The sequence below is a fragment of the Cervus elaphus genome, chromosome 20 (assembly GCF_910594005.1).
Source record: "Cervus elaphus chromosome 20, mCerEla1.1, whole genome shotgun sequence".
NCBI classification, from domain to species: domain Eukaryota; kingdom Metazoa; phylum Chordata; class Mammalia; order Artiodactyla; family Cervidae; genus Cervus; species Cervus elaphus.
Genome location: NC_057834.1, coordinates 56,837,444 through 56,853,722, shown reverse-complemented (window position 1 = coordinate 56,853,722; position 16,279 = coordinate 56,837,444). Strand labels below are relative to the sequence as shown.

General features: G+C 52.3%; 1 protein-coding gene across 1 annotated transcript; it reads left to right on the top strand.

The window, feature by feature from the left end:
* The first annotated feature begins 780 nt into the window (after positions 1 to 780).
* On the top strand, positions 781 to 5,795 carry PROK1 (prokineticin 1). Its single transcript, XM_043878058.1, has 3 exons — positions 781 to 893; positions 3,841 to 3,966; positions 5,676 to 5,795. The coding sequence occupies exons 1-3, from the start codon at positions 822 to 824 to the stop codon at positions 5,793 to 5,795; spliced, it is 318 nt and encodes a 105-aa protein (XP_043733993.1). The 5' UTR covers positions 781 to 821.
* The last annotated feature ends 10,484 nt before the right edge of the window (positions 5,796 to 16,279 follow it).

Genomic DNA, 16,279 nt, shown 5'->3' with positions numbered 1-16,279 from the left:
TCAGGACCATCAACCCCACAAGCCTCGTTTTGTTTTCTCACTCTTATGTCTCCCTATTGGCATTTTAACATTCTAGGGCAGCGGTCCCCAGCCTATTTGGCACCAGAGACCAGTTTCATGGAAGATAATTTTTCCATGGACCAAGATCAGGTTGGGGGGATGGTTTTGGGATGATTTCAAGTACATTACACTTACTGCGCACTTTATTTCTATTATTATTACATCAGCCCCACCTCAGATCATCAAGCATTAGATCCTGGAGGTAGGGGACCCCTGTTCTAGGGGACCAAGGACACAGCCTTCTCACTATGTCCTCTCAGCCCCTCACTCTGTACTGAGCCGACAGGAAGTGCCCAGATCATTCTTGTTGGCTTGAGTGTGAAGGAGCCGATGATCCCGGGTTTGGTAGCAGGGAGGGGTGAATGGTGATGTTGCAAATCCCTTGATTTATTACCAAAGCCTTCCCCTGGCTCCAAGCAGAATAGAAGGATGCCCCAGAGGCGACAGGGACTGTGCGGTGCCATGCGTGGAGCTGACTGGATCACTGCGTCCTGAGAGTCAGAGCAACTGTCACTGCCACCGATGGTTCATCTTTATTGGTTTTGATGGTGATTCAGTGTCATTAGGGATTCAGGTCTCATCTCCATCTCTGAGATCATCTGAATAACAGTGCGATGGGCAAGAGTGGAGACAAGGCATCCACAGGCAGCCTGGGTCGGACGCTATAAATCTCAGGGCAGAGCCTGGCCTTCCGAGCTGGGAGGTTTGAGGTGGAGCGGAGGCAGAGGCGCTGGTAGTGCTTGCCTTCACCCCAGGTGACCATGAGAGGTGCCACGCGAGTCTCAGTGATGCTCCTCTTGGTGACCGTGTCCGACTGTGCCGTGATCACCGGGGTAAGTCGTCCAACACTCTCTCTGCCCCGGGTTTTGGGAGGATGTCAGGGTCTGCATGGGACAGGACCCGGGAACCACACAGGAGGCAAACCAAGAGCATGGGAGCCAGCCCCAGACTGCACTTGTGAGAGGCATCTCACAGGGTTCTCGTATTAGTTAGACCTCGATAAAGGGGATCTGCTTCAGACAAACTGTGTAAATCAAATTCTGCTTTCAATAAATGAGGAGAGCATTGCAAATTCTGAAGTTTGGATCTTTAGTCAAAAGAAGATTTTTGAGTAATAATGAATCTTTTATAAAGTGGATTAGCACTCCCTAATCTATCTTTTGTGTAAATTTTAGTTTTCATGCATGGTTTGGCTCACATGTCAAGTGTAATTTACATAGCAAGTTGACTTAATTAAAGGCTGTGACCTTATTTAGCTTCTGTTGGGTATGTTTAATGTTTCTCTACTCTTAAGAAAGCCAGTCTTGAAACTCTTTCTTTCCCATGCGGTTTATATGTTTTGACTCTGTGCCCAGTTGATTGGAATAAGGGTGACGCCAACAATTGGCTAAGTGACCCAGAAACAAGTGTCAGATAACAAGTAGAAATCCAGTCCCACTGTGGGTGCACCCAGGTAGGCACATTATAGTGTTCAAGACACCCCAATAGTGGTTCTCCCTCAGAACATTGACTTCACCTGGACTCACCCTGTCGTGGGCACAGGTTGTGTGATGGTGATGGGACCATTCTTATGAAAACAGAAAGTAATGACTGATCTGGGAGCTTTCTAGGTAAAAAACCACTAGAACAAAAAAAAAAAAAAGAGGGCCATTCACTTTTGTTTCAACTTCCTCCAGCTTTTTACACAGAAAATGGAAATGTAGAGAAGGTCAAACCATTCCTGGAACTGGATTAACTGTAATGTTCACAGAAAATCTCTTTCTTCTCCTTTCTAGAGGGAAAAGACTGAGTTTCAAAGCAGAACAAACATCAAAGGCAAGCCAGTGCTTTTGGGACCCAAAGCATAAATACAACTGTCAGGACAGAATTGTACCTAATGAATGTAAACTACTGAAAGCTGCCTTCCTATTGCGCAGCTTGAAGATTGGGAGGGTGAGAATAGAGGGCAGAAGCCATGGTTACCCCGCCAGGCAGCAGGTTGACCCCGAGTCTGGCCCAGAGGCAGGTCTGGCAGGAGGGAGGGCTTAGAGATGGGAAAATGTCTTCCCAGAAGAGCCTCCAAGGTGACCCTTGGGAAAACAGAGAAGACACACAGCAGACCCGAGTAGTCAGAGAAGTCAGAACTGCTCCCTCCACACTCCGAGCCCTGCTGCGGCCCAGTCTGACTCTCAGAAAGAGGCTGGGCTCCACCATCCCACAGGGCCCTGCTCCCTAGACCGTGACTGTCCCAAATTCAGTGCTGGAGGGTCCCTCCTCCCGGAGGGGGACAGTGATGCCACACCTCTGTGGCAGAAGAGCCAGGTGGAGTCCACTCAGCCCTGACCCTGAGCTTTCAGGGACCGGCTGGTGTGTGAGACGTGCCCTCACTAGGTTGGAGACCAGGTGACTGCCGCCTGCACTCCCTCTGAGGGTCGAGCAGCCCCAGCGTTCCCCACTTTACTGCAGTGCCCACAGGGAAGCCAGAGGGCACTCCATGGCCCAATGGAGGAGTGAAGTGGAAGTTGCTCGGTCGTGTCTGACTCTGCGACTCCATGGACTATATGGTCCATGGAATTCTCCAGGCCAGAATACTGGAGGGGGTAGCCTTTCTCTTCTCCAGAGCGATCTTCCCAGCTCAGGGATCGAACCCAGGTCTCCCCCATTGCAGGCGGATTCTTTACCAGCTGAGCAACAAGGGAAGCCCAGTGGAGAAGGGCCAACCCAAACCCAGCTCCCAGCTTCAGCTCAGAGAAGCCACTGATCTCTGAAGTGGGAAGGTGGGGTGCTTCAACAGGGTGGCCTCTCCTGAGTCTGGAGCAGTTTAGTTCTGTTTTCCTTCATGTAGGCTTTTGCTTAAAGCAGCTTTGTGTGGGTCTTCCCCAGTGGCTCAGATGGTAAAGAATCTGTCTGCAATTCAGGAGACCCGGGTTCAGTCCCTGGGTTGGAAAGATCCTCTGGAGATGGGAAAGGCAATCGACTCCAGTACTCTTGCCTGGACAGTTCCATGGACAGAAGAGCCTGCAGTCCATGGGGTCGCAAAGAGTCAGACACGACTGAGCGACTAAAACACGCATAGATGGCACCTTTCAGAAACCAGGCAGGGCCACGCAGCCCCTGCCCTGGGAGCACCGCCCGGAGGAGTCCATCTCCATCCTAGAGGAGTTACTGTTATTAACCCATTTCACTGCTAATAAACTGAGGCACAGAGAGGCTAAATAACTTGCCAGTTGTCACATAGGGGCCAGGCAGGCCAGCAGAGATGCCCTGGGGGGAAACACCTGTCAGGGGGTGCTGGCCCCTCAGATGAGACTGGGTTTCCAGGGAGGACTGAGGGGGCCATGGTGGGAGGGAGAGGCACCACCCCGAGTACTGCTTGGTGGGGGCTGGAGGGTCCTTGTCCAAGAAACTTGACATGGACCACCCTGGGGTGCAGGCCGCTGGGACCCTCCCGCTCGAAGAATTTGAGTTAACTCAATCTCATTAGCACCCACTGAGCATCTCCTGGTGCTAGAAAAGCTCTGTCTCCTAAGTTCTAGCCTTGTCAGAGGAGGCCTCCCCACCGAGTGGCTCCAGAGGATCTCAGGGGGTGCTCAGATCTGGTTCTGCTGCCCTGCTGAGCCCTGAGCTTCCTGCCTCCACAGGAGCAGGGGTGGCCCTGCACGGCCCTGGGTGTCCCGGGGGACTGAGGCCTGGGTACCGCTCCCAGCACCCCTCTGAAGGGCTTTGGGATGTACGTTCCCTTCCGGTTTCTCTGGGGTGGTGCTCCCAGGCACTAATGGCCCCTTTGTCTTCCCCCCACAGGCCTGCGAGCGGGATATCCAGTGCAGGGCGGGCACCTGCTGTGCGGTCAGCCTGTGGCTGCGCGGGCTGCGGGTGTGCACCCCGCTGGGGCGGGCAGGAGAGGAGTGCCACCCCGGCAGCCACAAGGTACTGCTCAAGGCACGAGGCGCTGGACCAGTGTTCTGACTCCAGTCTAGGAGTCTCTCGCCATTTCCTTACTTTGGGGGCGGTTGGGGTACGGTGGGGTCCTAATTACACAGCCTGTAAGACCTGGAGGCTGGAACCCCAGTTCCTCATTTACTGAAGGCCCTGGGTCTCAGATACCTCATGCATACAAAGGGGGGCGTAGACCGACACCCCTAAAGTTTCTGATCTGATAAAATTCGGAGTCTCCCGAATGCCCTTTACTGCACAGGATTCTTCCCTCGGGACTTCCCAGGTGGCTCAGTGGTAAAGAATTTGCCTGCAATGCAGGAGACGAAGGAGATATAGGTTTGATCCCTGGGTTGGGAAGATCCTCTGGAGAAGGGAACGGCGACCCACTCCAGTATTCTTGCCTGGAGAATTCCATGGACAGAGGAGAATGGCAGGCTACAAGCCATGGGGTGGCAAGGTGTTTGACATGACTGAGTGACTGTGAACGCACACACAAACACCCACATCCTTCCCTCAAGAACACAATGCAGTAAGACTGTAAAATAGGCTCCCACCCAGAGCCTGAGTATGAGGGGTGTGCAGGGTGAGGTTGGCCGGGCCCCCAGGGCACACACTTTAAGGAGACTCACTCCTCTGTGCCCTAGGCATGCAGCACCCACTCTGCTTCCTTAGGAGCTCCCAGCTCAGAGACCACAGAAATGGCCCCACGGCCTTTTTTTCTGATTGTCAGGTGGATGCAGCAGCACCTGTGGGCTTGCGCCCCCTTCCCTGGGCTTTCTGTGGCCAAGATGCTCTGCAAGCCCCTCTGGGGAGCACGCCTGCACCCTGGAGCATCCTCCAACTGTGATCCTCTCTGGCACAGCCTTCCTACGCATGAGGAGGCTAAGGTGGGGAGGGAGACAGGGCACAGTCCTTGTAGCCTTGGGGTAGTCCCAAAGCAGGCAGCAGAGGTAATACACCGACTGCTTACCATGTGCCAACCTTCATACTCAGTGATGTTTTTGCAAGTTTAAACCTCTTTAAGTTTATCATGTAAACCTATTTACAACCATATGTGGTAGCCATTATTATTAACTCCTTTTACGGATAATAAATTGAAACACAGAGAGGCTAAATAACGTGCCAGTTGTCACACAGCTGGGAATCGGCAGACTTAATTTGAGCCCAGGCTGTCGGACCTACCTATGCTCCTAACCCCTCCTACTCACCCTCCTTGAGGAATCCTCAGTGGCTCAGCCTTTCTGTGGGTGTGAGTCACCCAGCAGCTACATCCCTGACACCCACACAGGGTGGAGAGTGTAATGGATGAGCTACAAGTGATATTCAATCACCAGTGTGGGTGTGAATTTGTGAGAGAGTGGGTGTGCTGGGTCAGTGGGGTGGGGGGGTGGTGGGTGGTGTGGGGGCTCGTGGAGTTTGGGGGATAGGCGGGTGGGCCACATTGCATAGTGGCTGATCACAGTGTCAGAGCTAGATTGCCTGAGGTCAAATCCTGGCTCCTCCACAAGCTGGCTGTGTGACCTTGGCATGTTACTTAACCTCTCTGTGCCTCAGTTTCATCCTCTATAAAAGCCATTATTGTGGTGCTGGGGTGCAGGTGATGAGACATTTCAGCCAGGGCTGGGCCGGCCAGAGGCTCCCCGCCCGGGGGCCCGCCTCCCTTTGGTGAAGGTGACGTCTACCCTCCTCTCTCCCCGCAGGTCCCCTTCTTCAGAAAACGGCAGCACCACGCCTGCCCCTGCCTGCCCAACCTGCTATGTTCCCGTGGCCTGGACGGCAGGTACCGTTGCTCCACCAACCTGAAGAACATCAACTTCTAGGAGTGTGTCTGGTCTCAGGACACCCACCGGGGGTGCCGGGCCTCTTTCTGAGCACAGCCTGGGGTGGTCTCCCTTGGACTTTTATTTCTGCTGAATGGCCCAGCCCTGCATCCCCTTGGCTGTCCCACTGCCTGCACTGCTGACCTAGGCCCCTGCTCCCCTGCCCACATATGTGCACCGAAGCAGACACCCGTCACAGGGTTTTACGGCCTGCCCGGCCGGCCTGTGGGATCCTGGCTGGTGGCCATGGTCCTGTAGGAAGCCCGTGTGCACGGCTCAGGCCGTCTCAGGGGCGGTGAGTGACAGGGACCTACCCCTTCCTTGTGTCTCTTCCTGTCCTGCCCTTCGTCCCCCACAGGTGAACTGTCCTCCCTGGGCCCTGCCACTCCCCTCCGGCACGTGCACTTCTGCCTGCATCAGTGACCTCGTGGAAAGTGTGGGGCCCCAAGACGTCAGTTGGCCTCCACACGGCTGCTATGGGTTCAGCCTGCGGCCAGCCTGCTGGGTCAGAACTGCAGGCCTCCCATGCCCCTCCCAGCACATGTTACCAGATCACAGTGAAGCCCCCGATCCTGCTGCCTCCCCGTGAAATGCCAACAGTGGTGGTTTATGAGGCAGTGAGTGAGTTCCCTTCAATAGTCCCTTTCCAAGGGTCAAGAGCAGGTCTGTGTGTGACCCTGAGGAAGCCTCTGGCCTCTGATCAGCTGGAGGAGGGATGGGGGGTAGCCGGTGGGCCACTGATTTTGGACACAGGAGGGGACCGTGAACCAGGACCATGGCCAGGCTGTGTGTGCCCCATGTCTATTATAAATACAGCATCTTCTCTAGAGACTGAGGGCTGCCTGAAGTTCAGAGCAGTTTGTCAGGGTGTCACACCGCTGGCCTACATCTCATGTGCAATCCCAGTCCCCCTCAGCACCTCCCATCTGGACCCTGCCCAAGGCTCGCCCAGGCGTGGTGATGCCGGTAGCTGTTTGCACTGACTACTGGTTCCAGAATAAAAGCATGAATAAGGGTCAAGTGGCCGTGTGTTCCTGCCGTGCCTGGGGATGTGGGGAGGGGGCAGGGCCGGGCTGTGTCCTGGTAGGAAAGGGATGTGACTGGAATCCCTCCTCCTCTCTGGGGCAATCTTTTGGAGAAAGTGGATACAGGGTCTGTTTGTATGAAGGGTTCGAGGCAGCTCAGTGGGCGCTAGGTGATGAGGAGGGTGTGGCTCAAATGGGTGTCTGGGTTGGAGGCAGGAGGCCTTGTGAGCTGAGCCCTTTAGTCCCTTCTGTTGAGTGTCAAATAGTCGATGCCACCAGGTCACCGCGTGTGGGTGAGAAAGTCTGCTTCAGGGTCGGGCTGGTGAGGCCCTGAGCCTGCGTCTGAACCAGGGACTGGAGTATCCCCTAAGTGTGAGCCCTATGTACCTTTCTCACCTCAGTTCTTAGTCTAGGAAAGTGCAAAATATAAGATGAAAAGTATGTCGTATCCTCTGCCTCTCAGAAGCCTCCAAGGAGACTGGTCTCTGAGTCTTGGGGTCCTGCCCTCCTTTCCTTGCCCTTAACCCTGTCATAACCCTGCTCAGGCCGTGCTCAGGACAGGCTTTACTGCAGGGCCCACCCAGGCCGGGCCTGGGCCCCACACAGGGCTTGCGCTTTGATTTTGGCTCCATTGACAGACACTGGTGCTTGCTCTACACACCTGCCCCCCTCTTGCAGCCCTCGAGTCTCCTGGCCCCTGACTTTCAGGCTCAGGTACTGGATGTAGAGTTCCTTTCCATGTCCAGGAATCCAGTTTTCCCATCCTGTCCCTTGATCTCCAGGAACCGCCTGCTGCTGCCAGGTCATGCTGTGTGGGGGGCGTTCCCAGCCAGTCGTCCTCTGTAAGCAGAGCTGACCTGGGTGGGGCATCACTGCAGGAATCAGTGTGATGCCGCAGAGACGCGGGGTGGCTGCGGACACGAGGGGCCCTGTGGCTGGTGACATGCCGCCTGCAACTGCCTCTCCTTTCCCATGGGAGCTGGCTGATCTGCAGACCTGTCAATGGGCCAAGCCATCCTTTTAATCTAACACGACTGATTCTCACTTTTTATATCAGAATTTTGAGGAATTGATAATTGGTCTTTGCCCCAGTTCCCTGCTCCTTTTTCCCCCTGAAGATTGAAGAGATCACAGGGGAGGCTAGGGGAGCTAAGGAAAAGTATGTTGTTGTTCAGTTGCTCAGTTGTTTCTGATTCTTTTGTGACCCCACGGACTGTAGCCCACCAGGCTCCTCTGCCCACAGGATTTTTCAGGCACGAATACTGGAGTGGGTTGCCATTTCCTTCTTCAGGAGATCTTTCCAACCCAGGGATAGAACCCACGCCTCCTGTCTTGGCAGGTTGATTCTTTACCATTGAGCCATCAGGGAAGCCCAAGGAAAGTATATTTACATAGAGTAAAGAATTCTTTATATATATATTGGTGGGTCAGACAGTAAAGAATCTACCTGCAATGCAGGAGACCTGGGTTCAATCCCTGGATTGGGAAGATCCCCTGGAGAAGGGAATGACAACCTCACTCCAGTACTCTTGCCTAGAGAATTCCATGGACAGAGGAGCCTGGTTGGGGTACAGTCTATGGGGTCACAAAGAGTCAGACACGACTAAGTGACTAACACTTTCACTTTCTTCATACCAACTTGTAAGAATAATATACCCACAATAAGAATGTATTCTAGAAGAATTAAATTAAATTAGAATTAGGTGAAATGGACAGCCCTTCAAGATGTGGGTCCCTTCAGTGACAGCCTGACCGCCCCATATTTGCCCAAATCCCAGGTGATGCAGTGGTGAAGAATTCGCCTGACAATGCAGATGACGAAAGAGATGCGGATTCGATCCTGGGTCAGGAATATTCGCTGGAGAAGGAAATGGCAACCTACTCCAGTATTCTTGCCTGGAAAATCCTATGGACAGAGGAGCCAGGCAGGTACAGTCCATGGGGTTGCAGAGTGGGAAAGGACTGCACAAATGCGCTGGATTTCCTTCTCAGCTGGTGGAGTCTGGTGCCATCTAGTGGCTGACATGGGGGTGGCACAGAAGAGCTGAGGAGGAATAGACAGCAGCATCAGAAAGAAGGGAGCTCTCAGAGCAGGTGGGGACCACTTCCCAGACATCCCAGGTGTTATGCTCAATCAGAGATTTGGCAGGACAATGCTTCCACCTGGGTGAAGAGGCATGCCAGGATACATGTTTAATTCTCTTTTGCTTCTAGTTCCACCCTACAAATTTCTTTCCTGGAAGCCTCTGTCATCTTCCTGTGAGACATCTCCTTTCACGGATTCTCCAGGATTAGGAAAGTGGTGTTGGATGAGGGTCAGAGGAAAATGATTGGATGTTCCCTCTCCCACCCCAGCCCCCCCGCCCCAACCACCCACCGGCCTGTCTGTGTGCAGCAGAGCACGTCACGGGAAGAACTGCTTATCTTCCCAAATCTTCCTTTTCTCTGCTGGTCTTGATGGTTCGTGCTCCCACCACCCCCTACTATGAAGTCTGAAGCTCAAGGGCAGTTTAGAACTGTCTGTCTCTCTGTTACTGTCCCTTGTCTCTGATTTCCTTGTCAAATGATCACCAAGCTCTCTTTCTTTTACCTCCTGAAAGTCTCTCGGCTCCGCCCCTTTTCCCTCTAGTCCGGGGCTGTCTGAGCCCCACCTTGCTCCGTGTGGTCCACGGCAACTGTTTCTACCTATTCTCTCTGCCTCCAGTTTCTCCTTAGAATCCACCCCTGCATGCCCACCAGTCATCCTTCTAGGCAGCACATTTGCCTGGTTCTATCCCCATCAAAAATCCCCCAAAAGGCTTCTCTGCAACAAAGGAGAAAGCTTGTCTTGTCCGGAAGCGAAAAGCCCCTTGTGGTCTGGCCCAGCCACCCTCTCTCTGCTCTCCTACTGTCTCTACCAGCCCTCCCAGCCTCAGGACTGTCTTGGTTTGTGGCAGATGCCACGTGTATCTTTGCCCAGGCCGTTCCCTCTGTGGGGAATGCTCTGCTTTCCCCTCATGTCCTGTGACTTCAAGGCGTCCTGCAGATGAACTCACATGCATCCCCCACCTCCACCTGCATCCGTCGACACAAAGTGACTGGGACACACGTCAGGCCCCGAGTTAACCCTTGTTCTTAGAAAGCGCTCATGTCTCAGTCAGCCTCTGCCGCAGAAGGAAGGGCAGTGTCTGAGTCCTGTCTGTGTTCCCAGGGTTGAATGGTGAAGGTCGTGGCTGGAGCAGCTGCACAGCCAGAGGACAGAGGCTTGGGACAGCTGACCCTGGGTAGGAATAAGGGTGAAATAGGATCCACTCCTTGTTGACGTCCTCCTTGGTCTTCTGACACCCCTCTCGACCTCTGTAAGCTTCCACTGATGTTTTCCACTCAAAGTTTATAAAGAAAGGCTCCTGTGGGAGCCTGGAGCAAGCCACAAGCCTGAGAGAACAGTGTGTGGGCCTCAAGGGGACCCCTGGGCCCAGGCCAGCAGGAGGGGCACGATCTGTGGCCCTCCATCTAGAATATTCTTTCTTGTGTTAGTGCCCTACTTGGAAGGCTCTACTGCCCATGGATCACAGGTATATTAGATTTATTTAAATATGAGTGTGACTTGGAGGAAAAATACGGGTGTGGTTTTTAACAGGAATCAGTGCCCCCAGAGTGGGCTCACATCTCACGTCGTCAGGGGCAGGAAAAGCCCCTGGCCTAGTGAGGACAGAGGGGCCTTAATTTTGGGACTGAAGATTAGTGAGGAGGATTAACTGGATCTAAGCAGAGATTAAGGCTGATGAGTAAGAAGCCGTGGGCATAGCTCTGACAGAGACAAGGCATAGAGAAACCTGTGAGATTTCGTCATGAAACTAAGCCCGAAGACCAAGTAAACAAATCTGTCAAATGACAGCTTGACATTTTCTTGTCATTTTGCATTTGGCTCGTTTGGCAACTCTCACAGAATTAGCAGCAAAGTTACCTTGCTACTGGGGTGACACAGTGGTTAACAGCACAGACTGCAAGCTTGGACCCTGGTCAGGCTGTTTATTAGATAGGAACCGTGGACAAGCTACTAAGCCTCTCTACCTCAGTCTCCCCATCTGTAAACCGGGCAACAACAATAATAATAGTGTAACTGAGCAGGATCCTATGGGGCTTTGCTGTGTCCTCTGACTGCCTCTTATTTGTAGAAAAACTTTCACCTCCTAGGTCTTGCTAGAGTTCCAAAGAATAAATTTAATTTGAGAAGTGAGAAAATGCAGAAAGGAAAACAGCCAAATGAGACAAATAATAATAGTTTAGCCTTTAAACAAAGTCAAGGACATTTAGTTTCCCCCTCAGGGGCTATGCATAGTATCTTGAGCCATATCCTTTGAGTTGTTTTGCAGATACTGAAACCCCCACCAGGTGGAAGAAGTTAACTGACTGTGTGTTGCCCAGAAGCACAGAGACCTCAGATGGGTTGGAACCAGAAGGTTGATGATGTTGACTCCCCATGACCTCACTACTAACCAAAAGAAGAATGTCTATGAGCTGATTACACACCCTGCTACCCTCTCCCTCACCCTGTCTTTATTTTATTTTTCTGGCTGTCCCTTGTGGCATGCAGGATCTTAGTTCCTCAACCAGGGATTGAACCCGTGCCCCCTGCGGTGGAAGCATGGAGTCCTAACCATTGGACCATCAGGGAATTCCTGCTTACCTTGTCTTTTAAAAGCCTACCCCTGGAAAGTCATTGGGGAGTTCGGATCTCCTGAGTCTCAGCTGCCAGGACTTCTTGTTTGGTGCCCTGCAATAAACACTGAACTTTGCTTCACCGAAACCTGTTGTCTTGGCTCCACTGCACTTGGGCAAAGGGCCCCAAGTTAGGTTCAGTAACAGTAGTACCTGCCCCTTGGGGTTGGATGTTAGTGCATGAGAAGAACTTAGGGTGGCCTTGGCCAGTGGAAGCTCCATGGGAATGTTTTATACACTTTTTGTTTATTTATGAAGACGTCTCAGGTAGCACTGGGATCTGTCTGCCTGGCTCACTAAGCCAGTTACCTGAGGCGTCTCCCCTGTGAGAGATTCATAAAACTGCCAGGAAGAAGCAAACATCTGCTCTTGGATGCATTTCACATTCCCAGAATTTGAACGCAGTAGGAAGAAATCTCGGTTTTTTTCGGCCTATGTGCCATTATTATGATGTAGTTTAAAAGCACAGGTTTGTGTGGGAAAAGCTCAATAACACTCCGTTTGGGAACATAGCTACACAAATAATCTTATCTAAGAGCTTCTTAATACCCTGCTTAAACATGTGAGTCACTGTTTCCAAGTGAAATGGAATGTTTGCTCAATATGGGCTATGATCTTAATACTGCTTTATACAATTTTTTTTCCCTAGGAAAAGCATAAGGAGTGTGGGCTCTGAATTTTATTCTGGCTCTTCTCAGATTGTGTTCAAATTAAACCTGCCAAAGCATCTGTGTCCCCTGAGATAAGCAACTCAGGGCTGGTGACCCCAGGACTAGGAAATGTCATTTACTCTGTAGACTTGCAGTTCCCAAACCTTAGTGTACATAGAAGCCCAAAGGGTGATGTTAAAATGCTGTTTCCTTGGTTACCTCCAGAGACTCAGATTCAGTGGGGCCTACAACAAGCCCCCCTCCATCTGTAACCGATGCTGGTGGTCCCTGCACCTCCTCTCCCAAGAAACTCTGCCTTACCCTGTCTGTCTCCCCAAACTTTGGAGGAAATAAACATATAATGAAAGTTCCACTTTTCCCCCAAGGGACCGAGATTAGTTTCCATGAGGAAAAGCTCCAGTCAAGCTAGAGCGTGGCCTTAATATTAAAACAAGGGTGAGCAGGACAGGAGGGAAGGCAGGGAGAATGTGATGGGGTCTGTGTCCATTCAAAATTAGGTTTCAAAGTTTGTGCAACTGTCCCTGGGGAAACCTCAGTCACTGAAGTGAAAGCAAGGGGGAAGAGGAGCACGAGGAGGGGGCAACCATGAGGAGAGAGGGGAGGCCCCCCATGGGGCTATAATTTCCGCTCACTTGAAGGCGGACAGCTGGGGCCCCACCTGGAGGCTGGGAAGCCGTGCAGGTGAGGAGGTGGCTCCGGCTGCCCCGAGGCCCCAGTCTAGAGGCAAACACGTGTCCTACATATGTTCCCAGGCCCCCATCTGGGGCCCAGCTGTGGAAACCTGGACCTCAGCCGCCAAACGGGATGCTCCGTGTCAGCAGGGGATGTTTGGGAGACGGGGCAGCAGAAAATGGGGCCCAGGCTCCCCGGCTCAGGGTTGTCCTGCCCCAGGAGCCTGCTGGGGATGGAGAACTTTGCAAGGAGCCCCATGGGCCGAGGCAGCCCACAGCTCACTCCCAAGTGTGGGGAGGGGACACACCTCTGAGAGCTCACTGTGAGGACTGCTGTACCTGACCTCACTTGCTTCCAGGGAGGGACAATGAGAAGGGGCTCAGTGAGGCCCTGGGAGAGGCAAAGCGATGACTGTTTTGGGGGTCAGATAGAATAATGCTCTTGGGAGGATTTGGTCCCACTGAGCCCCAGCTGGTCTCCCTGTGGAGTCTCTGGCCCCAGGGTCCTCACTGGCAAGGGCAGCTGTGAGGTAACTAAGGAGTGCTGTCCACGGTCTGTTCTCCAGGTGTTTGCTCCTTCCTTCCATTAGGGCCTGTGGGCACTTCTGATCCTGGGCAAGGCCACCTACGGCCACCACAGCCCCGGACAGCCTGCACTCTCCTAGGAGCCCTGGACCAGGGGAGACCCAAGGGAATGGCAAAGTCTGTGGGCCAGGAAGGGCTTCGCTGGTTGTCCCAGAGATGCCCTGAGCCCCGGGGGAGCTTGGGACGATCAGAATTGGGGTCCTGTGCTGCCCCTAGCATCTCACACCTTCCTTCCCAGATGCTGCCCTCCCCACCCCCCACCTGCCTTCTCCCCTCCACGCACGCTCTGTCCTCCCTCTGCCCTTCTGTCTGATGGTCCTGCCGCTCCTGGTGACACTGGGACCAAAGGCTCAGATTCTCCGCTCAGCTCCGTTAGGGGTGAGGCAGCTCTCAGAGTCTGTTTGCACCTCTGCTACAGGCGGACAGCGACTCTGGCCATCTCGCCAGTTTGTTGTGAGGTAGACCCCAGAACAATGTGGCCCCAACCCTCCCTGGTGGTGGAGCATGGTGGGGCTTGTTCATTAGGTACCCAGAGTCCTGTGTTCCATCGCAGAGATGCTGGATCCCAATTCCTGGAAAGGGGACCCTTGGGAAGCTGGGGTTTTAGCCACAGGAAAAATGTTGGAAAGGTATTAAACAAGGAGACCCCAGGGGCCCCCTCTTCTTGGGGTGATCTTGACTCTGCCCACCGCCAGCTGCCTGGGGGACCTCAGGGAAACAGCTTCTTTAACCTCAGCTTCCTCCTCAGTGAAATGGCGTTCCCACTGGGATTCCCCTTCCAGGGTTGTCGTGGAGCCGGAATGCGACGGTGCGAACCCCGGGCCCAGTGAGCTCTGCTGTGACGGCACTCTGCAGTCCGAGAGAGGACTTGGTCTTCTGCCCATAGGAATCAGGTTTTGCTTCCCTTCAATAAAGGATGGTGTCTGCACTAATCAGTCACCAAGGATGGTGAACTTAGGGCAGGATGAAACAGCCTGTGCCCTGTCCCTCCTCACCCATCATGAAATGGGCTAGGTGGGAGGGAGGCTGACCTCCTCCACCTCACAGGGAGGAAGTCAGTCAGAGCCACTCTAGAACCCTCCCTCCCAGGGACACCGTTGGTGTTGTTTCAATCTTTTTTTTTTTAAATGTTTTAAAGACCATCCCAAATAGACCCACCCAGGACTTTAGTGCCTGAGGCAGCCCCCTTCGTTCCATAAACCACCGCATGGAGTCAGCCTATTTGGTTCAAGGTGAAGATTTTAACCCAGGCTATTTATAATTCCCGCAATGGAGCGGGTGTCAGTTTCAAAGCAGTCATGCCAGATGTCGGTTTGGAAGCTGAAAGGGAGACAAGCATTATTATAAATTAATGTTGCCAGTGATTAATATTTGATATTTTTAACACGCATTCATCTCGGAGGAAAAAAATCCCCTTTAATTAGTGAGGCCGGCTGTCGTGCAGTCCTCCCCTTGATGACGGGCTGCCACAGGTCTTCCGGTGTAGCTTCAGGCAAAGATCTGACTGAGGGAAGAAAAAGTGAGCCATGAAGTCAGATTGTCTGTAGACCAGCCTCTTCAGGCGGGTTCTGTCAGTCTTGGGCATCCTGCGCTGCCTTCACTCAGCCCATCCTTTCTCCTCTGTGCCTCCTGCTCCAATTCTGGGCTGGAGAAACCACAGGTTGGTTCCATCACAGCCTAGGAGTCAGAGATTTCTTTTGAGCCTGGGCTCTGCCCGAGAGCGAGGAGCCTCACTGGAGGCCGACGATGTGGGCTTGCCTGCAGACCTGTCTTATTTTGTCTGCACAGGGTAAAAATGAAGAGTTACTTGTATTTAAAATTCAGTATATTTCCCCCAAACCCACATTTCCTATGAAAGTGTTAAAGTGGAAGAGTTAGCCCCTCAGTCATGTCTGATTCTTTGCGACCCCATGGGCTGAAACCCGCCAGGCTCCTCTGTCCATGAGATTTTTCAGGCAAGAATACTGGAGTGGGTTGCCATTTCCTTCTCCAGGGAGTCTTCCAGACCCAGGGATCGAACTTGGTTCTCCTGCATTGCAGGCAGATTCTCTACCATTTGAGAATGTGGGAAGCCCCCACATTTCTTATACCTCTTAGGAAATGATGAATCCTGGCATCCTGAAATTGGGTTCCCACAGTGGCACTAACTGGAAGGTGTGGTGTTCAGATGTAGAGGGTTGTTTAGACACATCTGAACTCACCACACCCCTGTCGAGGTCTCCGCCACACTGTCCTCAGGGTGGCCACTGGGTGACTGGGGTTTACATCCGATCTGAAAATAATTTGTTTGATCTACACAGTGCTGGCTGCATTATGCTTAAAATTTTTGGAAGGCAATTAAATTAACTGTGTATTTCTATTTTTTGATATTTACTTTTTAAAAATTAGAATTGGAAACACAATCTCCAGTACCATACAGGCACATATCGTATTACTTGCTTCACCCATAATTTAGTTAAAGTGAAGATTCTGCGGTAGAATCTCTGGCAGATGATTTCTGCATTACCTGCCTGGCCCCTGTGGGCATCTGAGCTTTCTCCTAGTGCTCAGTGTCAATAATCCTCAGGTTTCTCATCCATTAAATGAGACCCAAGCAGGGTGGAATGGAAAGATCATGGGTTTTGGAGTCAAACTGGTCCTGGATTGAAATCCTGGCAGTATCATATTCTAATTGGGAGCTGGGTAAGTGACAACTTTGTTAAGCTTCATTTTTCTCATTTGTAAAATATGGGTAAAGATATCCAGTCTGTATGTTTTTGGTGGTGATTAGAAGAGAGGAGAAAATATTAATAATAAGGGCGTATTTTTTTTAATGCCTACTGTCCACTAAG